This window comes from Heterodontus francisci, chromosome 7 (assembly GCF_036365525.1).
Source record: "Heterodontus francisci isolate sHetFra1 chromosome 7, sHetFra1.hap1, whole genome shotgun sequence".
NCBI classification, from domain to species: Eukaryota; Metazoa; Chordata; class Chondrichthyes; order Heterodontiformes; family Heterodontidae; genus Heterodontus; species Heterodontus francisci.
In genome coordinates, this window is record NC_090377.1 from 49,378,438 (window position 1) to 49,405,029 (window position 26,592).

General features: G+C 44.4%; 1 protein-coding gene across 6 annotated transcripts in view; it reads left to right on the forward strand.

The window, feature by feature from the left end:
* cfap221 (cilia and flagella associated protein 221) overlaps positions 1-26,592 on the forward strand; it is a 295,786-nt gene that overhangs the window by 142,466 nt on the left and 126,728 nt on the right. For all 6 annotated transcript variants that reach the window (XR_010975322.1, XR_010975323.1, XM_068035142.1 and 3 more), the window contains exon 13: positions 24,400-24,489. Coding sequence is in view for 4 of the 6 variants with exons in the window: in XM_068035142.1 (XP_067891243.1) it covers positions 24,400-24,489 (90 nt within the window). In the remaining 2 variants the exon portion in view is untranslated. The remainder of the gene's footprint in view (positions 1-24,399; positions 24,490-26,592) is intronic.

The following is a 26,592-nucleotide window of genomic DNA, read 5'->3' on the forward strand; positions in this document are numbered from 1 at the left end:
AGTATTAGCATCACTGCTCTTTTTGATATATGAATAACCTGGACTTAGATATACAGGGCATAATTTCAAAATTTGCAACAAATACTAAACTTGGAAATATCGTAAACAATGAGGAAAATAGTAATGGACTTCAGGAAGACAGAGACTGGTGAAATGGGCAGACTCATGGCAGATGAAATTTAATGCAGAAGTGTGGTGATACATTTTAGTAGGAAGAATGGGGAGAGGCAAGATAAACTAATGGTACATTATTAAAATGGGTGCAGAGAGTGCTGGGAATGTATGGAGATAAATCTTTGAAGGTGGCAGAACAAGTTGAGAAGGCAATTTAAAAAGCATATGGGATTCTTGGCCTTATTAATAGAGAAATCAAGCACAAAGGCAAGGAAGTTATGCTAAATCTTTATAAAACACTCATTAGGCGAATACTGGAGAATTCTGGCCACCACACATTAGGAATGATGTCAAGACCTTGGGGAGAATGCAGAAGAAATTTACTAGAATGGTATCAGGAATGAGGGACTTCAGTTACGTGCAGAGACTGGAAAAGCTGGGGTTCTTCTTCTTGGAGAAGAGAAAGTTAAGAGGAGATTAGATAGTGGTGCACAAAATCATAAATGGTTTTGATAGAGTAAATAAGGAGTAACTGTTTCCATTAGCAGGAGGGTCGGTAACCAGAGGACACAACTTTAAAATGATTGGCAAAAGAACCAGAGACGACGTGAGAAAACATATTTTTTGCACAGCGAGTTGTTGTGATCTGGAATACACTGCCTGAAAGGATGATGGAAGCAGGTTCATTAGTAACATTGGGCTGGATTTTATACCCCCCCCCACCACCTCCAAAGTTGGGCTCAGGGATGGGTGGCATAGAATATAGCGGCAGAGTGGAGGGCCCATTGCCTCCCTGTCACCCAGCGATCTTCCTGGAGGCGAGACAGGCTGACGATGGCCTGCCTGCCCAGAAGCCAATTGAGGCCTGTAAGTAGCCTATTATCAGCCAATTAGGGACCTCTTCCCGCCGCCGCTGAGAGCTTACCAGCGATGAAAGGGGGCCTCCGCCATGTGGGGAGAGCACCTTGTAAAATGAGGCACCCTCCTGCAGCATGGCGGGGGCGGGGTCCCTCCTCCATGGGCAATTTGTGGGCCATGGAGGACCTCCACTAGGAGCCAATTCACCCCCCCCAGAACCCCCCTCCCCCGGACTGCAAGACCACCCCACAGCATCCCCCCCCACCCACCTCGCTGGGGCCTTCCAGACTGGCCCTGATGACCCTGCCTCATCTACCTCTTGTTCGGGGTTCCAGTGCTGCACCCTCTGATTGGCCAGCAACTCATGGAGGCGGGACTCTGTCTTGAAAGGGATGGGGATCCCAGCTGCTTAAACTTACATTTAAAAACAATGAAGGATCGCTCCGGGGGGGGTGGGGGGGGTGGGCTGCGAAAGTGCAGAGGTGGGGTTCCACCCGTCTTTTCTTCCTGGCGTCAGGAGCCCCACCTCCTACACAAAATCCAGCCCACTGGCTAAATAATTGAAGGGTAGAAAAATTACAGGGTTATGGGGAAAAATCAGGGGAGTGAGATTCATCTCCTTGGATGTGGGGATGGTGCCAGAGGACTGGAGGATTGCTGTACCAAACAGTCAGCACAGATAAGTGGCCTCCTTTGGTACAGTATCATTCTATGAGTCTTTGATTCTAGGTTATTGATGATTAAGTGCTGCCTGTTATTTTGATGACTCCTTCCATCTCTTCGCTGATGATTGAGAGTACGTTGATAGAGCATTAATTGACTGGGTTTGATATGTCCTGCTTTTTGTGGGTAATTCAATTATTTAAACAGGTAAGCGGTAATCTGCTCTTAAATTCCTGGCAATTGCTGAATTTGTCGAATACTGAGACAAATAGTTGGTTAATTAAAATAAATTATATATCCAGTTATCCTATTGTTTATATTTGTCCAAACCTTGCTTGTGGAATTTCTTTCTTATGCCAGTAGAAATAAACTCTTTCTAGATCAATCATAGTGCCATACTTTGCTGGAGGAATTTAAGGATTCAACATAATACTGTCTAAAATAAGACTATATCTTTTCTGGTAAGTTATATAGTTACAGGTGTAGAATATTTAACTATAAGTTTTTCAAACAAGGATACAAATAGATCTTGAAGTTTTAATGCCATAAACCATAATTAGTATACAAAATTATGACGGGCATTGATAAGATGGATAGGAAGAAACTTTTTCCCTTAGCGGAGGGGTCAATAACCAGGGGGCATAGATTTAAGGTAAGGGGCAGGAGGTTTAGAGGGGAGTTGAGGAAAAATATTTTCACCCCGAGGGTGGTTGGGATCTGGAACACACTGCCTGAAGGGGTGGCAGAGGCAGGAACCCGCACAACATTTAAGAAGTATTTAGATGAGCACTTGAAATGCCATAGCATACAAGGCTATGGGCCAAGTGCAGGAAAATGGGATTAGATTGGACGGGTGCTTAATGGTCGGTGCAGGTGCGTTGGACCGAAGGGCTGTGTTTCTGTGCTGTAAAATTCAATGACTCTATAATCTTTAAAGGTAATAGCATTTCTGGAGTCAAATTTAAACATGTAAGATATATTTCATCAAATAGTATGTGAACTAAGAACAGGTATAAAATCTCTTAGAGTTATATAATAATTTTGTAGGCAGTATTTTCTGCCCTGAGTTATTTAGCTGCAGTGATGGATAAATAGAATTGTAGATAGAAATTTACTGCACAGGAGGAGGTCATTCAGCCCATTGTGCCTGCACCATCCGACAAGGAACCATCCAGCCTAATCCCACTTTCCGGATCTTGGTCCATAACCTTGTAGGTTACAGCACTTTAAGTGCATATCCAAGTACTTTTTATATGCCATGAGGATTTCTGCCTCTACCACCTTTCAAGCAGTGAGTTCGAGATCCCTAACACCTTCTGAGTGAAAGCATTTCCCCTTGAATCCCCTATAAACCTCCTACTTCTTATGTTTATGCTATGCCACCTTGTTATGGACCCCTCAACAAAGGGGAATCAGGCTACGATCCACAATATCTAGACACCCTCATAATTTTATACACTTTAGTTAGGTCTCCCCTCAGCATCCTCTGTTCCAAAGAAAACAACACTAGCCTATCCAATCTTTCCTCATATCCAAAATTCTCCAGTCTGGGCAACATCCTCATAAATCTCCTCTGTACCCTCTCGAGTGCAATCACATCTTTCCTATGGTGCAGTGACCAGAACTGCACATAGTATTCCAGCTGTGGCCTAACCAATATTTTATACAGTTCCAGCATAACCTCCCTGCTTAAATTCTGTGCCACAGCTAATAACGGCAATATCATGTATGCCTTCTTGACCACCTTATCCATCTTCAGAGATCTGTGGACATACACTCCAAGGTCCCTCTGTTCCTCTACACTTTTGAGTATCCTAACATTTTTTTATGTATTCCCTTGCCTTGTTAGCATTCCCCTAATGCATTACCTCACAGTTTTGTGGATTGAACTCAATTTGCCACTGTTCCGCCCACCTGACTAGTCCATTGATATTTTCCTGCATTCTACTGCTTTCTTCTTAATTATCAACCACATGGCCAATTGTTGTATCGTCTGCAAACTTAATCATACCCCTTACATTTAAGTCCAAATCATTAATATATATACACAAAAAGCAAGGTACCTAGTATTGAGCCCTGCGGACTCCCACTGGAATTAGCCCTCCAGTCAGAAAAACACCCATCAACCTTACCCTTTGCTTCCTGCCTCTGAGCCAATTTTGGATCCAACTTGCCACTTTGTCTTGGATCCCATAGGTTTTTACTTTTGTGATCAATCTGCCATGTGCGACCTTATCAAAAGCCTTGCTAGAATCCATATAGAGTACATCAAATGCACTACCCTCATCGACTCTCATTGTTATCTCCTCAAAAAATTCAATCATGTTAGTCAGACACGGCCTATCCTTAACAAATCTGTGCTAACTGTCTTTGATTAAGCCATGTCTTTCTAAGTGAAGATTTATCCTGTCCCACATAATTTTTATCAGAAATTTTCCCACCACAGAGTTTAGGCTGACTAACCTGCAATTACTCGGTCTATACCTTTCCCCCTTTAAACAATGGTACAGAGCTAGCTGTCCTCCAGTCCTCTGGAACCATGCTGTAGCCGTAGAGGATTTTAAAGTGATGGTCAGAGCCTCTGCTATTTCTTCTCTTGCTTCCCTTAACAGTCAACAATGCATTTCATTTGGGCCTGAGAATGTATCCACTTTCAAAGATGTTAAACTCCTTAATAAGTTTTCTGTCATTATGTTAATTTCACCTAATATTTCACACACCACCTCCCTGATTGTAATGTCTGTATTGTCACTCTCTTTTCTGAAAACAGACGCAAAGTATTCGCCACATTCTCTGACTCCACACACAGGTTACCCTTATGGTCCCTAATAGGCCTTACTCTTTAATAAAAGCAAAATACTGCGGATGCTGGAAATCTGAAATAAAAACAAGAAATGCTGGAACCACTCAGCAAGTCTGGCAGCATCTGTGGAAAGAGAAGCAGAATTAACGTTTTGGGTCAGTGACCCTTCTTCGGAACTAGCAAATATTAGAAAAGTCAAAGGTTATAAGCAAGCGAGGCGGGGGTGGGGCAAGAGATAACAAAGGAGAAGGTGTAGATTGGACAAGGCCACATAGCTGACCAAAAGGTCATGGACCAAAGGCAAACAATATGTTAATGGTGTGTTGAAAGACAAAGCATTAGTACAAATAGGGTGCTAACGGACTGAAGGTTGAACAGCAGCAAGTCCAAACATGAAAAAAAAAACAGTGCGTAAGCAAACTGAACAAACAAAGATGAAATGAAATAAACATGAAAAAAAAAGTTGTAAAAAATGTAAAAAAGAAAAAATAACTAAAAATAAAAGTAAAATAGGGGGCCCGTCATGCTCTGAAATGATTGAACTCAATGTTCAGTCCAGCAGGCTGTAGTGTGCCTAATCGGTAAATGAGATGCTGTTCCTCGAGCTTGCGTTGATGTTCACTGGAACATTGCAGCAATCCCAGGACAGAGATGTGAGCATGAGAGCAGGGGGGAGTGTTGAAATGGCAAGCAAACGGAAGCTCAGGGTCCTGCTTGCGGACTGAGCGGAAGTGTTCCGCAAAGCGGTCACCCAGTCTGCGTTTGGTCTCCCCAATATAGAGGAGACCACATTGCGAGCAGCGAATGCAGTATACTACATTGAAAGAAGTATAAATAAATCGCTGCTTCACCTGAAAGGAGTGTTTGGGACCTGGGATAGTGAGGAGAGAGGAGGTAAATGGGCAGGTATTACACCTCCTGCGATTGCAGGGGAAGGTGCCTTGGGAAGGGGACGAGGTGGTGGGGGTAATGGAGGAGTGGACCAGGGTGTCACGGAGGGAACGATCCCTTCAGAATGCTGACAGGGGAAGGGAGGGGAAGATGCGTTTGGTAGTGGCATCACGCTGGAGGTGGTGGAAATGACGGAGGATGATCCTTTGACTATGGAGGCTGATGGGGTGGAAAGTGAGGACAAGGGGAACCCTGTCACGGTTCTGGGAGGGAGGGGAAGGGGTGAGGGTAGAGGTGCGGGAAATGGGCTGGACATGGTTGAGGGCCCTGTCAACAACAGTGGGGGGGAATCCTCGGTTGAGGAAAAAGGTCATATCAGAAGCACCGTCATGGAAGGTAGCATCATTAGAGCAGATGCGTCGGAGACGGAGAAACTGGGAGAATGGAATGGAGTCCTTACAGGAGGTAGGGTGTGAAGAAGTGTAGTCGAGGTAGCTGTGGGAGTCGGTGGGCTTATAATGGATATTAGTAGACAACCTATCCCCAGAGATGGAGACAGAGAAGTCGAGGAAGGGAAGGGAAGTGTCAGAGATGGACCATGTAAAGGTGAGAGAAGGGTGGAAATTGGAAGCAAAGTTGATAAAGTTTTCCAGTTCGGGGCGGGAGCAGGAAAGGGCACCAATACAGTCATCAGTGTACCGGAAAAAGAGTTGGGGGAGGGGTCCTGAGTAAGACTGGAACAAAGAATGCTCGACATATCCCACAAAAAGACAGGCATAACTAGGACCCATGCGGGTACCCATAGCAACACCTTTTACTTGAAGGAAGTGAGTGGAGTTGAAGGAGAAGTTGTTCAATGTGAGAACAAGTTCAGCCAGGCGGAGGAGGGTGGTGGTGGATGGGGACTGGTTGGGCCTCTGTTCAAGGAAGAGGCGGAGAGCCCTTAAACCATCCTGGTGGGGGATGGAGGTGTAGAGCGATTGGACATCCATAGTGAAGAGGAGGCGGTTGGGACCAGGAAACTGGAAATTGTCAAAATGACGTAAGGCGTCAGAAGAGTCACGGATGTAGGTGGGAAGAGACTGGACCAGCGGAGTAAAGATAGAGTCAAGATAGGAAGAAATGAGTTCAGTGGGGCAGGAGCAGGCTGACACAATGGGTCTGCCGGGACAGTCCCGTTTGTGGATTTTGGGAAGGAGGTAGAAGCGGGCTGTCCGGGGTTGCGGGACTATGAGGTTGGAAGCTGTAGAGGGAAGATCTCCAGAGGAGATGAGGTCAGTGACTGTCCTTTGGACAGTGGCTTGATGTTCAGTGGTGGGGTCATGGTCCAGAGGGAGGTAGGAAGAAGTGTCTGTGAGTTGGCGTTGAGCTTCTGCAAGGTAGAGGTTGGTACACCATACAACAACAGCACCACCCTTGTCTGCAGGTTTGATGACCATGTCGGGGTTAGACCTGAGAGAACGGGGTGCCTCAAGTTCAGAGTGGGACAGGTTAGAGTGAGTGAGGGGGGCAGAGAAATTGAGATGACCAATGTCTTGCCGACAGTTTTCAATGAAGAGATCAAGAGCGGGTAAGAGGCCCAGGGAAGGGGTCCAGGTAGAGGGAGAATGCTGGAGGCGGGTGAATGGGTCTGCTGGTTGGGTGGAGGACTCATGGTCAAAGAAGTGAGCCCGGAGACGGAGACGACGGAAGAAGAGCTCAACGTCATGCCGAGCGCGAACTTCATTGAGGTGGGGACGTAAGGGGATAAAACTGAGACCTTTGCTGAGTACAGAACGTTCAGCATTAGAGAGGGGGAGGTCAGAGGGTATAGTGAATACACGGCAAGGGGTCAGATCAGAAGGGGTGGGGTCATAGGGAAGTGAAGCGGAAGGAGGATTTGGAGGAGCATTCGTCCCCATCAGCTGCTGGAGATTGCATTCCTTGACATCTGAAAGGAAGAAAAAAAGTTTTTTGTTAATGCGTCGGATGAGACGAAGGATGAAATGAAACTGCGGAGTAGAACAGCTTTGAGATAAGGTGAGGCGGTGCTGCTGGAGAGAGAGGTTCAGTGTGTGCATGTGGCGGCGCATAGCACTGAGTGTGGATCTCAGGATGCGGCGAGAGTAGCAGTCCGAGGAACATTGTATTTCTCGGAGATACCTGTAGTCCTTACTCTTTCTTTAGTTATCCTCTTGCTCTTTATGTATTTATAAAAAAATCTTTAGGTTTTCCTTGATTTTACTTTCCAATATTTTTTCATGCCCTCTCTTTGCTTTTCTAATTTCCTTTTTAATTTCACCCTACACTTTCAAGATTCACAAGGATGTTGCCTGGTTTGGAGGGCTTGAGTTATAAAGAGAGATTGGATAGGCTGGGTCTGTTTCCCTGGAGCGAAGGAGGCTGAGAGGGGACATGATAGAGGTATATAAAATTATGAGAGGCGTAGATAAGGTAGATAGCCTGAGTCTGTTTCCCATGGTAGGGGTGACTATAACTAGAGGGCATAGATTTAAGGTGAGAGGGAGCAGGTTTAAAGGGGATCAAAGGGGTAAATTTTTCACACAAAGAATAGTGGGTTTCTGGAATGAGCTGCCTGAGGAGGTGGTGGAGGCAGGAACAGTAGCGACATTTAAGAGGCATCTGGACAGGTACTTGAATGAGCAAGGCATAGAGGCATATGGAATTAATGCAGGCAGGTGGGATTAGTATAGATAGGCATTATGGTCGGCACGGACGCGGTGGACCAAAGGGCCTGTTTCTATGCTGTACGACTCTATGACTCTATGACTTTGTATCCTCCTTTAGGTTTTCTGCAGTATTGAACCCTCAGTAACTCAGCAAGCTTCCCTTTTTTTCTTTATCCTCTCCTTTTAACATCGTTGACATCCAGGGGGCTCTGGATTTATTAGTCCCACCCTTTTTCTTTCAGGGAACATACTTGCTCTGAACCCTCAATATCGCTTCCTTGGATGCCCCAATTAACTATTGGCCCTTCTCCCCTCTCCCCCAAAACACTTACCTTTTAAATCTGACCTACCCCCACAGGTCAGACTGCACAAAGTTTAAGGTTCACCCCTTCCTGCCATCCCCAGCACCCATTACATTTATTTAACCCGGTCCCCCCCACTCCCATCCCCGCACTGAAAATATTAACTCCTTCCCCCTCCCCACAGTGTCACACCGACTTTCCCTGGATGGGGAATTGAAGGCACGGGAGTGCAGGCTGCCACGCCCTGAAGATTGAAGATAAATTCATTTAAATTTATGCATATCATTAATTTAAGTATTGAAATCCAGGTCCCCTCGCCCAGCGGTGGGGGGGCCGCCACGGAGCCTTGCCGCCGCCGGGAGGATTGGACTGGACCCTCCCGGCATCAGCCTCCATGACGGGCCTCTGCCGCAACCATCTTCTGGCCCTCCACCACCCCCCCAACCCTCCACCACGGAGTGCGACGTCGAGGGCTTGGTAAAATCCAGCCCCCAGTAGTTTGATTTCTTCGTCTTTGTTCTTCAGTTCAGCCCATATGGCCTCATTTCATGATCCTGCTACCATATCATCCCTCCTCATAGCTATAATTATTCAATATTGTGTCCCCTTCTTTTCTATCCGGCTCTATATCTCATCTGAAAACCCCGTAACCAGGAATGTTGAGCTGCTATTCCTGCTCTTCTTTTAGCCATGTCGCAGTATTAGCTATAATATCATACTTCTACTTGTCAATTTGTGCTCTCAGCTCATTTGCCTTATTTCTTAGACTGATTGCATTACAGTATATACCATTTAGCACTGCCAAACTCCCTTCTTGTCTCTTTTCTAGCCTCTGTTTCCTCGGCCTTCCAAACATGCCTACTAATTTTCTGCCTTCTATTTCCAACTTTTCTTTTCTCCATTCTGAACCAACTCTCAGGTTTCCATTCCCCTCCCAAGCTAGTTTAAATCCTCCCCAACAGCACAGGAGTGATTAATATGTAAATAGAGTTGCAAATATTGGAGGTACAAGTGGTGGACTTCTTGCTGGCTGGAGGCAGCTGCAGATAAGATTGGCAAGAGTCAGGAGTTGGGGCTGTTTCACAAGAAGAGTCCAAATCATGGTTGATCATGAAATGCAAATTGGTCTTGGGTACAAAATTGAAACCCACAACCTTATATTAACTTAGAATCTGAACCTGATTTTGAATGTTTTGCACAAAAACTGAACTATAGCTATGAAAGGCACCTGTGTCTTATCAGCCTAGTTTTCTGAGTCCTGCCCCTACCCCCACCAGCATGTGTTCAAATACAATGGGCACCTGTGGTGGGGAAAATCTACCCTCACAAGTCCATTTTATATTTCCTGCACTATTAATTTTACATTAGAAAGCCAGGCTCTTTTGCAAATAGTGTGTCACAAAACTAAATAGTATAATTGTACAGTTTTAATGTATTTCTAAAATGTACTTTAGCTATTTTATTAATTTGGCTAGATTTTTTTCATGTAAATCATCTGGATTATGTATTCTATGTCACGTTTCACAGTGAAAGTATTTGGTGCTGTGGCACAATAACAGATAAATAAAATGTATCTTTTTTGCTATTCTAAGGAGAGCATAATTATTACTTATTATTGAGGTACTTCATTGCTTAGACAAATTAAGTGAATATTCATTCTCTGCCTATTATTCATCCAATATCCATTGCTGATAAAAAATAAACTATGTAAATGTATACATTACTCCTGTAACTTTATATTGTAAGGACAAAAATCTGCTTTACAGTTAACTGAGAGACAGTTTAGGTAAATATTTCAGATTTATTTGATGCAACATTTCAAAGATTCCTGCACTATTCATTAAAAGATATGAAAAGAACTGCCAAGATGCTGAGCTCATCTGATGAAAAGATTCAGATGCAAATTATTCAGTTCTCTTTATCAAGTATGGCATGGGCCAAGAATGATTAGGGGACAAAATAATCATGAGGGTCCCTTTAAAGATCCTTTAAAAAGTTACAGGTTGGACGTAATGTCAATGCTTGGCAACAAGACGGCCTCAAATATTGTGTCAAGTTGAAACTGCAGTTGTGTTGTGATGGTCGTTTTGAGCATGTTTTAAAAAGCTACCGGATAACTGTTACATTCTAGTAAATAATGCTTCAGAAATAGAATAAAAAAAGAAAAGGCAAATGTATCAACAGTTAGAAATATGCGATACCTTTGTGACAAAGCTCCCTGTGCCTTCTACAACAGGATGTTGGTATAACCATGATTCAACAAAATGTATGACAATTAAAAATTGCAGAACTGGATGGTACAGTAAATTATTATAGTAAGTAGCCTTTCACCCTCAAACCAGGTTTGTAGCAAATACTGTAAGAATTAAAGTCTTTTCTGTCTGCTGGTTATAAAAGCCGAACACAAAATGAGTTTGGCAATCTCAGCCAAATGTGGGACCACGGCACAAATTTGGACCCTTAATTTCATTCCAGCTTGGCAATCTCATTTAGAAAGGCTACAGGATTGGCTGGTGTGGTGAATGGAAAATGCTGTAATAATGTTTTAAGTTTGAGCAAAGACATCTTGGTGGGTCAGAGGAAATGTTATTGTTTATTGAGCCTCTTGTTACAGACAGAATTGAGGGAGAACTGAAACCTCAGTTCCCTTCCCTTTACTGTCTGTAATCAGTGTGTTTTTGACAAGGAAGATGTGCGTGTTTCTTAACCCCTGAGTGTATGGCCAATTTGAATAACCAGCAGCAGGCTTTCCGTGGGTTTAAATAAAAAGGATTGTTTTTCTTTATTCACACATCCACCCCGAAAGCCAAACACTACGTCATTCACTCACCACTCACACACGTGCACACTTGAAAAAGAGAACCGTTAAAGAGGAGAGTGCATTTTTACAAATTATAAGTTAAGGAATAGTTCGTAAGTCACATGATTTTGGCTGATCCTGGGGAAAGGGCATGCGTGTGGGCCCAGTGAAGAAGGGGTTTTCACTCCTGCAGTGTAGTTAGGTGGATTCGATAGCCGGAGCTGTATATCGAAGTCGTTGCAGAATTCTCTCAAAGAGGTGGATTTTGCAGCAGGTCATGAAGTTAGTTGCTTGTAGACACAACACTACATGGTTGGTTTCCTGTACTGGTGGACTTGAAAAGGAACAGGCTTGGAGACCTTAGGATGTTGTAGTCTCCAGTTTTCAGGCATAGGTGTTCTGCCTTTGCTGCTGTGTCTGCAGCTGTGTTTGCAGACTGCCCAGTTTCTCCCTTATGCTTGGAGTAATAAGATTCATTATTTGTGATCAGTTTCAGTCATGTGACCACCTGTTCAAAACTGCTATTGTCCACCCAGAATGATTTGAAGGTCGAAGCCATTGCTACACAGTGGGGATGAATAGTGACCGTTCTCACCTACTTATTATTTAACTGATTTCTTACAGCTCTCTTGGTTAAGGTTCAGACTCGGAGACAGTGGGTCTAGGAGTCCATAGATATTGAGTTTTGAGTCAGACCGCAAACAATAGGAGGTGCAAATTTCACAAGTGGGGCTGAATCTTAAGAGCCCGCCATTGCTCCCAGCAGCAAGCTCAAAGAATAGTGGCCCAAATGCATGGGCCGCATGCCGAAGAGCCGCTGCGATCTCCTGCGCAGCCAATCACATGGAGGGGGCCGGCTGTCCGTCACGAACAATGGCATCAGTTGCCTGTGTGCAGACGCTGGCGCCCTTTTTAAAGGGCGGCCAGCCCTGCCGGCGAAGTTGAATTTTTAAAATGAACCCCCTCCCTAAAATTTACAAATAAAATTGTAATGCTCCTTTCCAACCCCCCAATAAAAATTACAGTAAGTTTTTGCCTTTTCCCCCGCACCCCGCCCCCTCAAAACACCTACCTTTGAATTCTGACTTTCCCCACACCTGACTGCACAAAGTTGAAAGTGCACCCATTTCCACAATCCCCGACACTAATGATGCTTATTTGACCCCGCCCCCCCAACAGTAAAAATCCTAGCTCCTCCCCCCTCCCCACCAGTGCCACACTTGCTTTCCCCAGACAGGGAATTGAAGGCATGGGAGTGCCAGCCGCTGTGCCAAAGATCACGGTGGGGCCAGAAGGTTCAAGGTAAGTTGATTTAAATTTATTCCTCATTAATTTAAATAGTTAAATCCAGGTCCTGTCGCCCAGCGGTGGGGGGGCCGCCACGGCGCCTCACTGCCACCAGGAGGATCGGGCCATGCCCTTGTGGCACGGACCTCCGTGGCGGGCCTCTGCTGCAACCATCTTCCAGCCCCCCACCATGGAGCCTGACATTGTGGGCTTGGTAAAATCCAGCCCAGGCATGGATTTTAAGAGATTGGCGGCGAGTTCAAAAAATGGGACGGTGCCTTGCCACTGCTGGGAGGATCAGGCTGGGCCCGCCTGGCGTCGAGGTCCATGGCGGGCCTCTTCTGAACCTATCCTCAGGCACCCCCCTGCCACGGAACCCGGCGTTGAGGGCTTGGTAAAATCCAGCCCATAATAATATTCTGATGTGAAACTTTTTCAGATATATGCTGTAAGGATGCTGTTCTGAAGTCAGGATTAGAGCTTTCTGTTGGAGTACAGTACAGCGAACTTCACTGTTTATTTGGTACATTTTGTATCTGAAGTTGGACTGCCTGGTGTTGACACTGTGTACTGGGAGTGGAAAAGTATTTTGTCATCAATACCAATGTGCTTATTTTGATAAGCGCAGAAAATCATCCAATAAAACTTTCATTCCTTTAGATGGAAGTTGCTTAATTCCTCTAATGAGGATTCCAGGAAAGAGGAGGAAACAGACATCATGGCTCATCTAAAGGCTCTGATTTATGTAGTTTAGATAATGTACAGCTAGTTCCTTTGTGCCAGCTGCCACAAAAGTCAGATTGACCCTGTTTACAGAGTTGCAAATGATCAGTGTACAAGGCAATGAAAACCATCTGAGATGTATGTTAATTTAGAAAGGTCATTATTGTATCAAATTAGATAAATTAACTTCAGATTTCCAGCATCCGCAGTATTTTGCTTTTAGATAAATTAACTGTTTGCTTTGAAATGAAATGCATCAAGTACAACAGATAAGTGCTTACTGCAGATGCGTGTGAACCACTTGAGAATATGTGGCTCCGAGTGGCTTTGTGCCTATTTAAAAATATTCTTGTTCTGAAGTTATACACGCAGATATGAATGATGGAATCAGTGTCAGATATTACAAGTTATGTGCAAAATTTTTTCATATGTCTATAAGAGTGTAATTTCAATCCAGTAATTCCCTACAAATGTTTAAAGATATCGTCCACAAGAAAGTCACAGAATCATCTCAGAACTTTTTGCATAATATACATCTCCTTTCTTTGTTAAATACATGTTTTTAAAAAATGTATCTAATAATGACTTTCCTCCTGGTGGAATTCCTACTTCCACACAAAGGGCAGGGCATATAATATACCTTTTCTGCACAAATTTGTTTTTTTATGTCACAAGCACCAATGTTTATACATTTAAAGAAAGAAAGACTTGCATTTATATATTGCTTTTCATGACCACCAGACATCTCAAAGCACTTTACAGCCAGTGAAGTGTTAGTAGGGGAACATTTAGGGAACAGTGATCATAATATCATAAGGCTTAGATTAGCTATGGAAAAGGGCAAAGAACAATACTTAAGTAAAAATACTTAATTGGAGAAAGGCCAATTTTAATGGATTGCGAACGGATCTGTTCCTGGTAAATTGGAATCAAAGATTGATTCCAATCTTTGGAATCCAGGTAAAACTGTAATCAAAAAATTGGCTGTCTTTAAAGAGAAGTTGGTTTGGATACAATCCAGGTACATTCCCACAAGGGGGAAAGTTAAGGCAACCAAAGGCAGAGCTCACTGGATAATGAAAGAATTAGAGTAAGATGAAGCAGGAAAACAGTACCTATGACAGATGTCAGGATGATAATAGAAGTGAGAACCAGGCTGAATATAGAAAGTTCAGAGGGGAAGTAAAAAAGGAAATAAGAGATGCAAGGAAAGAATAAAAGAGACTGGCAGCCAACATAAAAGGGACTGCAAAAATCTTCTTTAGGCATATAAATAGTAAAAGGGGTAGTAAGAGGAGGGGTGGGACTAATTAGGAACCAAAAAGGAGATCTACACATGGAGGTAGAGTGCATGATTGAGGTACTAAATGAGTCCTTTGCTTCTATCTTTACCAAGGAAGAAGATGCTGCTGAACTAATAGTGAAAGAGGATGTAGTTGTGATACTGGATGTGCTAAAATTTGATTAAAGTGGAGGTACTATAAAGACTGGCTGTAATGAAAGTTGTTAAGTGACCAGGACTGGGATGCTGAGGGAAATAAGGATGGAAATTGCAGACATACTGGCCATAATCCTTCAATCCTCTTTAGATATGGTGGTGGTGCCAGAGTACGGGAGAACTGCAAATAAGGATAAACCCAGCAATTAAAGACCAGTTAGTGGTGGGAAAGCTTTTAGAAATGATCAGCTGGGACAAAATTAATAGTCACTTGGACAAGTGTGAATTAATTAAGGAAAGCCAGCACAGATTTGTTAAAAGCAAGCAAAATACTGCAGTTGCTGTAAATCTGAAGTAAAAACAATAAGTGCTGGAAATACTCAGCAGGTCTGGCAGCATCTGTGGAGAGAGAAGCGGAGTTAACGTTTCAAGTCAGTGACCTTTCATCAGAACTGGCAAAGGTTAGAAATGTAATAGGTTTTAAGCAAATAAAGCGGGGTGGGGCAAAAGATAACAAAAGGGAAGGCATTGATAGGACAGAAGGTCACAGAGAATAACTGAACATTATTCTGTCATTTAAAACCCTCTCTGCACTAACACTTTGTCTTTCACTACACCATTAACACTACCTTTGCCTTTGCCCCATGACCTTCTTGCCAGTTATTCTTTGTGACCCTCTGACCTATCAACACCTTCCCTTTTTTTATCTTTTGCCCCACCCCATTTTATTTGCTTAAAACCTATTACATTTATAACTTTTGTCAGTTCTGATGAAAGGTCGCTGACCTGAAACATTAACTCTGCTTCTCTCTCCACAGATGCTGCTAGACCTGCTGAGTATTTCCAGCATTGTTTGTTTTTATTTGTTAAAGGCAAATCATGCTTAACCAACTTGATTGAGTTTTTTGAAGAAGTTGATGAGGCTAATGCAGTTTATGTGGTCTATGTGAACTTCCAAAAGGGAATTGATAAAGTGCCACATAATAGGTATGCCAGCACAATTGAAGCTCATGGAATAATAGGAACAGTGGAGTCATGGATGCTGAATTGGCTAAGTGACAGGAGGAAGGTACACAGTGGTGTTCACTAGGGGGTCAGTACTAGGACCACTGCTTTTCTTGATATATTTTTAATGATTTAAACTTGGGTGTACAGGTCACAATTCCAAAATTTGCAGATGACACAAAACTTGGAAATATGGTGAACTGTGAGGAGGATACTGATAGACTTCAAGAGGTCTTAGATAGGCTGATGGAATGGGTGAGCATGTGTGTTATGGGAAGGTGGGAAATGGGGTGGCTGGTTTCTACTTGTTACCTCCCAGCTGACCACAGATAGTGTTTTTGTTCTAAAAACAGAAAATGCTGGAAATACCTAGTAGTTCAGACAGCATCTATGGAGAGAGAAGCAGAGTTAACGTTTCAGATCCATGACCTTTCATCAGAAATCAGTTCAGTGTCTGCCTGCCTGGTCCCAGCACAGAACTTAAACAAACTTCTCTTCAAGGGCACCTCGGCATTGAGGTGCCCTCTCCTTCATCCTGCAGCCTCAGCAGTGGCCACCTCTAACATTCCCCGATTGGTCTGGCAGCACTGGAAGGCGACCGCTGTCCTCAATTGGATAGTGGTCCCAGCGACAGCCTGTTAATTGGCCACCACCAGTAAAATGCCACCCCAGGATCTCCACCTGCTGGCACCAGGTTGGTTGCCGCTTTCGATCCTGATGGTGGGATTTTTTATCTCTCTAAAAAATTCTGTGCTTCTTGGCTGATGTTGTGAAAGGCTTTATATAAAATGTAAATTTTCTTAGTTAAAACTGAAAAATAAGAGATGGAAAGGTATATTAATACAAATTGTCATTTGGTAGTATTGCTGAACACAGAGACATTTTGTCGAAGCTTTTCGTCTTGCACTCATCAGGACAATTCGCAAGAATACCAATGAAAAGGAAACAACAACTTGATACTATATGAGAAGAGACTGCTGATTGGTTGGCAAGTGGACTCTGGTTGAGGTGTTGCCATGGAGAATGCATCAGTTTATGGTGACTGACAGTTAACTGCCAAGCTTCGTTTGAAATTTAAACCAGGCAGCTTGATTCTGATTGGTCAAGGCGTTGCCCTGAGGAATGAACCAACGAATGGTTGTCACTTATTTTGTTTAACTGAAACAGGTGCAATGTGTGCACATGTTCTTTCTGTCTGCAAAGAATAGGACCCTCTGTATTAATATATGTAGCTTCCAGTACGCACAAATACGCCACACTGTGAGCCCAATTGACAATCTTAAATTGGTTGTCAGCGTAATTCTTAGTACACTGAGGATTATTTAGCATATGTTGTCCAAGGGTAGGTGGTGGCATAGTGGTATTATCACTGGATTAGTAACCCAGAGACCCAGGGTATTTCTCTGGGGACATGGGTTCGAATCCCACCACAGCAGAAGGTGGAATTTGAATTCAATTAATCTGGAATTAAAAGCTCGTCTAATAATGGCCATGAAACCATTGTCGATTGTTGTAAAAAACCATCTGGTTCACTAATGTCCTTTAGGGAAGGAAATCTGCTGTCCTTACCTGGTCTGGCCTACATGTGACTCCAGACCCACAGAAATGTGGTTGACTCTTACATGCCCTCTGAAATGGCCTAGCAAGCCACTCAGTTGTACCTAACTGCTACAAGGTCAATAAAAAGGAATGAAACCAGACGGACCACCTGGCATCGACCTAGGCACCGGAAACGACAACGGCAAACCCAGCCCTGTCAACCCTGCAAAGTCCTTCTTACTAACATCTGGGGGCTTGTGCCAAAGTTGGGAGAGCTGTCCCACAGACTAGTCAAGCAACAGTCTGACATAGTCATACTCACAGAATCATACCTTACAATGTCCCAGACACTGCCATCACCATCCCCGGGTATGTCCTGTCCCACCGTCAGGACAGACCCACCAGAGGTGGTGGGACAGTGGTATACAGTAGGGAGGGAGTTGCCCTGGGAGTCCTCTGGATCCCATGAAGTCTCATGGCATCAGGTCAAATATGGGCAAGGTAACCTCCTACTGATTACCACCTACCGCCCTCCCTCAGCTGATAACTCAGTACTCCACCATGTTGAACACCACTTGGAGGAAGCACTGAGGGTGGCAAGGGCACAAAATGTACTCTGGGTGGGGGACTTCAATGTCCATCACCAAGAGTGGCTCGGTAGCACCACTACTGACCGAGCGGGCCGAGTCCTAAAGGACATAGCTGCTAAACTGGGTCTGCGGCAGATGGTGGGGGAACCAACACGAGGGAAAACATACTTGACCTCATCCTCACCAATCTGCCTGCCGCAGATGCTTCTGTCCATAACTGTACTGGTAGGAGTGACCACCCCACAGTCCTTGTGGAGACGAAGTCCCACCTTCACATTTAGCATACCGTCCGTCGTTCTGTGTGGCACTATCACCGTGCTAAATGGGATAGACTTCAAACAGATCTAGCAAGGCAAAACTGGACATCCATGAGGCGCTGTGGGCCATCAGCAGCAGTAGAATTGTACTCAACCACAATCTGTAACCTCATGGCCCGGCATATCCCCCACTCTACCTTTACCATTAAGCCAGGAGACCAACCCTGGTTCAATGAAGAGTGCAGGAGGGCATGCCAGGAGCAGCACCAGGCATACCTCAAAATGAGGTGTCAACCTGGTGAAGCTACAACACAGGACTATCTGCGTGCCAAACTGTGTAAGCAGCATGCGATAGACAGAGCTAAGCGATCCCATAACCAACGAATCAGATCGAAGCTCTGCAGTCCTGGCACATCCAGCTGTGAATGGTGGTGGACAATTAAACAACTAACTGGAGGAGGTGGCTCCACATATATCCACATCCTCAATGGTGGGGAGCCCAGCACATCAGAACGAAAGATAAGGCTGAAGCATTTGCAACAATCTTCAGCCAGAAGTGCCGAGTTGATGATCCATCTCGGCCTCCTCCTGAAGTCCCCAGCATCACAGATGCCAGACTTCAGCCAATTCGATTCACTCCGCATGATATCAAGAAACGACTGAAGGCACTAGATACTGCAAAAGCTATGGGCGCTGACAATATTCCGGCAATAGTACTGAAGACCTGAGCTCCAGAACTTGCTGCGCCCCTATCCAAGCTGTTCCAGTACAGCTACAACACTGGCATCTACCCTGCAATGTGAAAAATTGCCCAGGTATGTCCTGTACACAAAAAGCAGGACAAGTCCAACTCGTCCAATTACCGCCCCATCAGCCTACTCTCAATCATCAGTAAAGTGATGGAAGGTGTCATCAACAGTGCCATCAAGCGGCACTTGCTTAGCAATAACCTGCATAGTGACACTCAGTTTGGGTTCCGCCAGGGCCATGCAGCTCCTGACCTCATTACAGTCTTGGTTCAAACATGGACAAAAGAGCTGAACTCAAGAGGTGAGGTGAGAGTGACTGCCCTTGACATCAAAGCAGCATTTGACAGAGTATGGCATCAAGGAGCCCACGCAAAACTGAGGTCAATGGGAAACAGGGGGAAAACCCTCCGCTGGCTGGAGTCATACCTAGCGCAAAGGAAGATGGTTGTGGTTGTTGGAGGTCAATCATCTGAGTTCCAGGATATCACTGCAGGAGTTCCTCAGGGTAGTGTCCTGGGCCCAACCATCTTCAGCTGCTTCATCAATTACCTTCCTTCAATCATAAGATCAGAAGTAGGGATGTTCGCTGATGATTGCACAATGTTCAGCACCATTTGTGACTCCTCATATAATGCAGCAAGACCTGGACAATATCCAGGCTTAGGCTGATAAGCGGCAAGTAACATTCACGCCACACAAGTGCCAGGCAATTACCATCTCCAACAAGAGAGAATCTAACCATCTCCCCTTGACATTCAATGGCATTGCCATCGCTGAATCCCCCACTATCAACATCCTAGGAGCTACCATTGACCAGAAACTGAACTGGAGTAGCCATATAAATACCGTGGCTACAAGAGCAGGTCAGAAGCTAGGAATCCTGAGGCGAGTAACTCACCTCCTGACTCCCCAAAGCCTGTCCACCATCTACAAGGCACAAGTCAGGAGTGTGATGGAATACTCTCCACTTGCCTGGATGGGTGCAGCTCCAACAACACTCAAGAAGCTCGACACCATCCAGGACAAAGCAGTCTGCTTGATTAGCACCCCATCTACAAACATTCATTCCCTCCACCACCGACGCACAGTGGCAGCAGTGTGTACCATCTACAAGATGCACTGCAGCAATGCACCAAGGCTCCTTAGACAGCACCTTCCAAACCCGCGACCTCTACCAAGGGCAGCAAATACACGGGAACACCACCACCTGCAAGTTCCCCTCCAAGTCACACAACATCCTGACTTGAAACTATATCGCCGTTCCTTCATTGTCGCTGGGTCAAAATCCTGGAACTCCCTTCCTAACAGCACTGTGGGTATACTTACCCCAAATGGACTGCAGCGGTTCAAGAAGGCAGCTCACCACCACCTTCTCAAGGGGAATTAGGAATGGGCAATAAATGCTGGCCTGGCCAGTGTCGCCCACATCCCATGAATGAATTTTTAAAAAAATCACGGAATCACATCTAATGTTGGACACAGTGATTTGAATTTCACAAGCATGGGCTGGTTGGGAATGGTCTGTACCTTGCACATTGCAAACAGCAGAAGGAGCATGTTGTTTGACACGATCCACTAGTCTTTGGGACGTATGGCCTATATATGTAGCATTACACTGGCATTGAAATTCATATATCACATAATGTTTTCGTGTGATAGGCAGAACGTCTTTTTGGTTTGACGGCAGCATCCTGTTGGTGGCGAATACCACATTTGTTGCTACTGCATAGTAGCAGCGTAAAATAGCTGGCTTCACCTGTTGTTCAAATTTTTGGGATACATTACCCTTCCAGGATAATCTGAGCTAGACTGGGCACTTTGCAGATAGAAAGAACGTGTACACATATTGTGCCTGTTTCAGCTAACCAAAATAAGTGACAGCGATTTACTGGTTCATTCCTCAGGGCAACGCCTTGACCAATCAGAGTCAAGCTGTCTGGTTTAAATTTCAAACAAAGCTTGCAGTTAACTGTCAGTCACCATAAACAGGTTCATTCTCCATGGCAATGCCTCTACCAATCAGGGTCCACTTGCCAACCAATCATCACTCCCTTGTCAGGTAGGATAAATTTGTTGCTTTCCCTTACATTGGTATTCATGTGATTTGTCCTGATGAGTGCAAGATGAAATGCTTCAACAAAATGTCTCTATGTTAATGCAATTAGAAAAAGAGAGGGAATGTATGTCTATTTAAACAAAAAAAAGGCAATCAAGTACACAGAAAAAGCAGATAATACAATGTGCAGTCTTGAAGGAGGTGCATATAAATTGCTGTCTTGCACAGGAGTATTTGTATCCTAGACAACAATGTGGTACTTTGCCTAATTATGTGGAATGACGTAACAAATCATCTGGGTCAAGTACAGTAATAGAAGCGTTAAGACATTAAAGAAACAAAGGATATGGAAATAAGTAAGAGTGAGTGATCTGAGATAAATGCAAGAAAATGGGAGAGATGGAAAACCCATGTGAAATCAAAACAGGTTTGAAAATTAAGAAAATCTAAAGCCTAAAGTTATTGAAGTCAGTGTTCACAGCAGAGGTTTGCAAGGTGCCTCGGAGTAATATGAGATACTGTTCATGAAGCTTCTGTTGAACATCTTTGGAACAATGTTTCAGGCAATTAATAGAGAGGCTAAAAAGGGAATTAAGAGAGAGTTAAAGTGGCAAGCCACAGGTAATTTAGACAGAGCACAAGTGTTGGTCAAAGTGATCACTTAATTTGAATTTGACTCCCCAAACCACCCCCTCCAAGCACATTTTTGAGGAGACTGCACCCCAGCAGCTAATACAATTTATTAGTTTAGAGGAAGTGTGTGTACATAATAAAGCGTTGCTACCCGACACCGAACCCGACCAGACTCGACAACATGTGTCGGGTTCCGGTCGGGTTGGGTCTCTCTTCAGGGTCCAGCATTTGGGCTCGGGTCGGGTCGGGCTGGACATGGACAGTGCTGCCTTGCCCCGGGAAGTAATCCTCAAATGAATATTCAGGACTTCAAGGCGGGAAACCTGCAGTCCGGCCTCCGCACTCTGCACTAAAGCCTGGCCACCCGACCAAACCCAACGAGGAGCGAGGGATGCGGGGCGAGAGTCCCGGCCGGCCTCCTGCAGTAAGGCCCGCGTATGCGGGGTAGGTGTGCCGGGGCTCTGATGGATTTGGTCCCGCTCCCGCCCGCATTCTGATTCTGGGGGAGGCCATAGGTCAGCCGGGGCCTGGCTGGGGTAGAGTAGCCCGGACTGTCTTTCCCGTGGGCGGTGTCGCTGCTTGTCGCGGGCCTGCGGATGTCCTTATCCCTGCCGGGTAACGGGTAGGGTTCCTTGTGTTGGGACAGGGGTCTGGGTGGAGTTGTTGCCAGTTCCCCCCAATAGTCCATCGGCAGCCCGGGCAGCAATAGTGAGACTTGTGGATAGTGATGAAGTCTCATTACAGGAAGTAATCAGTAGTACCTGGGCTAGGTGTTCACCTCAGTCTGACAGGTTCTGTGGGAGGCGGTCCATTGCTGAGTTAATCCAGGATCATTCACAGCTTTACTTCAAATGTTTCTCCCCTTGGATGCAAACCAAATGTGGCCTTGGCATTGGGTGAGAAGCTTTTGCTTGTGGCACTGCAAACCAACCAATGTGTGGTTATAGAGTGCCCAGGGAATGATCCATTTTTATACAGGTTTCTTTAGCTATGTGTATATTTCTAGAGATAGTAACTTTCTGTTCCTGGTACCATTCCCTTTAAAGCATTTGCACTTCTCTAGTGATAGTGTAACCTCACTTTTCACTCAATATTAATCCATAAGTGAAAATGTAATTAAAAATTGAATACATGAGCAGTGGGAAACCTTACAAAAATTGGAATTGTATTTTCTACAAAATAGTGTTTGTAATGTTAGTATGCTAAGATACTCTGGTTCCGATTGTATCTGTAAACAGCCAGTCATTGCTCTGTCTAGCATTTTACACTTGTGTTTGTACTGTCTGATCCCATCTATATTATTTTAAAAGTTCTGTCGTGTAAAATGTGCATTCATCTCAGGTCATCTGTTCCATGTTAAGTAGCATTGATTTAATTCATTTAAATAGTTACTATTTGTTGAGTTCACAACACTGATTTAATTATATAAAGACAATTCTTATGCCAAGATAGGAAAAGTTGCCACTGCAGACCAGGAGCCACTACCCACATAAAACTAAGCAAATACCCTCATTTCATTCTGCAACTAACCACCAACTATTCTTAGAGTAGGTTAAAGGTTCGGCACAACATCGTGGGCTGAAGGGCCTGTACTGTGCTGTACTGTTCTATGTTCTATGTTCTATGACATGTCAGGCATTTAAAAAAATTAAAGGACTCGGGCCCTGGTCGGGTTCGGGTTGGCTGTTGTCGGGTCAGGCCCGACAGGTTTTAATTTTAGACCTGAGCCAGGCTTTAGTACATATGTTACTGTCACACATGGAAGAAGTGTTTGTACCCTGGACAAAAGTATGGGACTCTGCCTACTTTACATGGGGCACAATCCCAGCAGAAGTGGGTTCTGTCCCACATTCTGTTCTTGCTCAGCAGGTCCACATGAGCCCGATCAGAATTGGGCTCTCTGATAACCCAGAGAGTGCATTTTTTAAATTCGTTTTTGGGATGTGTGTGTCACTGGTAAGGCCAGCATTTATTGCCCATTCCTAATTGCCCTTGAGAAGGTAGTGGTGAGCAACCTTCTTGAACCATTGTTGTCTGTGTGATGTAGGTACACCCACAGTGCTGTTAGGGAGGCCATATATTGTATGTGTATATGCATGTATTACAATACTAAACCATAGAAATCTAAAATTTTGATATTCAATCTCTAGTTTGTACAGAATTAGGTAATTTCAACTGCATTCACAATAGTGGTGCTACAATTGCCCTTGGTTCCTCCAGGATAATAATTGAAAGGGTGGCCAGCAACCTCTTCTAACAGGATCTACATGTGGATGTGTGAAGGCAAGATCAGATCCATTCTTCAACCTGCAGCGAAATAGCCTGGCTTTCTAAGTTCATACATGAAGAATGATCACAAGAGTAAGATAGGGCTGTTCATATCTGAAGAAACATTCTCCGACACACATCAGTGCTTTCGGGAGAAGGCAGGAAGATGGAGAGAATTATTTTTTTCTAATCTAGACTATTATAAACTGCCCAAGGAGAAGTTTATTGGATCTCCTTATTATAGAAACTCAGGCATTGTAAACATTGGTGGAAGGAAGACACACTTTTGTAAGTCAGCATCAAAGCCATTTTATTGTCTTCTTAACATTGGGGAGTTATTTCTTATATACCATTAAGAAAATCTTCAATCCATTTTGAATGAATAGGCTTACAATTTTGTTGCGGGTGGCACATATAGGAATTCTTCCCACCTAGTTTCATATTTTATGGAATTTACTACATCTAGGATGATGTGTTTCGTTCAATTGCCAGATTAATATCCTCCTGCATTCATATGGCAATATGAGTATCAAAATCATGATGAAGGTCCTGAATAGAAAAATGCATCTGAATAACTAGACGATATTGCAAAATTTAGAAACTTGAAGAGCCTGTCAATGCAGAAAGAAAATTAACTATTTGTGTTTTTATTATGCATCTGTGTTGTGGCTCCATTCAGAATTAATCTGAATTGTGTTTCCCATGGCCTAGGATGTCCAGCAGACATAATAACATTGATGTTTTTACTTCATAGGTAAATCTAGATGTTCCCATACCAGAAAATGAATGTCAAAGACAGGGAACAGAGACTTCATTGAAGCGTGTTCTAAGAGCCATTGGACAGGTGAATTCTATTTTCTCAGCTACACCATACAAAAGATTTAATACTTTTGGGTTGTGGCAGTTTTTTTCCAACTGGTAAGCAACATGGCATTTTGAGTGGATCATTAACTAGTTTTGAGGAAAAAAGAACTCCAGCCAATGTTTCTGTTGAATAAATAAATTTGATCATATAACAATGTTTTGGTGGCAATAAAATTAGGAAACCAATCATATAAAAGCACAATACTCATGGTTAAATGCAATAAGATGAAAATTCGATTCCTGGTCCTGCAAAGGCATACACAGAGATTTTCTGTTAACAATTTAGTCAGAAAATGTGATAGATTATGAGAAAATCAAAGTTTACAGAAAAATAGCTGAATTTGCTGGCAGAGAAGGTGATGAAAAGCATCCATGCAGCCACTTGCCTTTCTGGCTGAAAGAATGCAGGCAAGGCGGATGCCTCAGAATGATAACATTATGGTAGCTTCCAGGAAAGTAGATTTTATATTTGAAATAAAAACAAAAGTGCTGGAAATAGTCAGCAGATCTGGTAGCATCTGTGGGGAGAGAAATAGAGTTAATGGGGTGGGAGGGTATGGGGGCGGGGAGGGGGGATTTTCCCAGGGCGTTGGAGGAGGGTTTGGGTGCGACCAGGGTGGGAAAGTCGCAAAAATTGACGTTAGGGATGTTGACTTGATCTCACCCTCTGCCGGCTTTCTCCAGGGTGGGATTAAAGGCAAGTGGGAACCCCCTTTGATTTGGCGGATAAGGAATTACAAAGTGGTTGCGGTTGTTCAGAAGCCAATTATTAGCTGTTATAACACTGAATTCGGAATCTCCCAGCCTTGGAACATGTTTCCCAACCCGTCAGCAACTCGCCATGGTCACTGAGGTGGGTGCACAGTGGGAAGAGTTTGTTCAGTGAAACTGACAAGCTGTGAAGGCTTTGATCCATTGAATGGAAGAGTTCCAGCCATGGCCATTGAGAGACTGCTGCCTTTTCTCTCAGAAAGTGCTTTCAGTGCTTGACAGATGATTGTCAACTCTTGGAAGGCACTTTGCCTATCTAGCACCATGTCCCTGCTGTCAGCCTTCACGATGGCATGGGAGCATCTTATGCATCTCGACGTTTTACCTCTGTTGTGGTTCAACAGCGGAGACCAGACCACAGCCAACTGCTCTAGCAGGAGCAACACCAGCAGCAACACCAGCTGCCTTCTCCTCAGCCACATGTCCCTACACAGGGCAGATGGATGGACACCAAGATCCAGCTGAACGAAGGCAAGACACCCAACACAAGGTCTAGAGGCAGAAGATCGGCTCTCACAGTGCCTCAGGAGGATGTTCAGGCTCTCACAGCAGGTAGCTGCTGATATCTGCAGCCTCTTGGAGCAAGATCTCCTTCCCAGTGGAGCAGTTGGGAACACATTGCCAATGGCTGACAACGGCCTGTCACTGGAGGGCCATCCCGCCCCCACCCCCACAACCCTCGGACTCTGCCTCTCGCCAAGTTGCGTGCTCTCTTCTCCTGCAAGGAGAGAAAGCAGAGAGGTGTGAGTGTTTGTAATGGCTTGTGTTCATAGGAGAGGAACTAGTTGGGGCCTTAACAGATATCTTTGCAACATCCTTAAACACGGGTGAGGTCCCGGAGGACTGGAGAATTGCTAATGTTGTCCCCTTGCTTAAGAAGGGTAGCAGGGAAAATCCAGGTAATTATAGACCGGTGAGCCTGACGTCAGTGGTAGGGAAGCTGCTGGAGAAGATACTGAGGGATAGGATCTATTCCCATCTGGAAGAAAATGGGCTTATCAGTGATAGGCAACATGGTTTTGTGCAGGGAAGGTCATGTCTTACCAACTTAATAGAATTCTTTGAGGAAGTGACAAAGTTGATTGATGAGGGAAGGGCTGTAGATGTCATATACATGGACTTCAGTAAGGCGTTTGAAAAGGTTCCCCATGGTAGGCTGCTGGAGAAAGTGAAGGCGCATGGGGTCCAAGGTGTACCAGCTAGATGGATAAAGAACTGGCTGGGCAACAGGAGACAGAGAGTAGCAGTGGAAGGGAGTTTCTCAAAATGGAGACGTGTGACCAGTGGTGTTCCACAGGGATCCGTGCTGGGA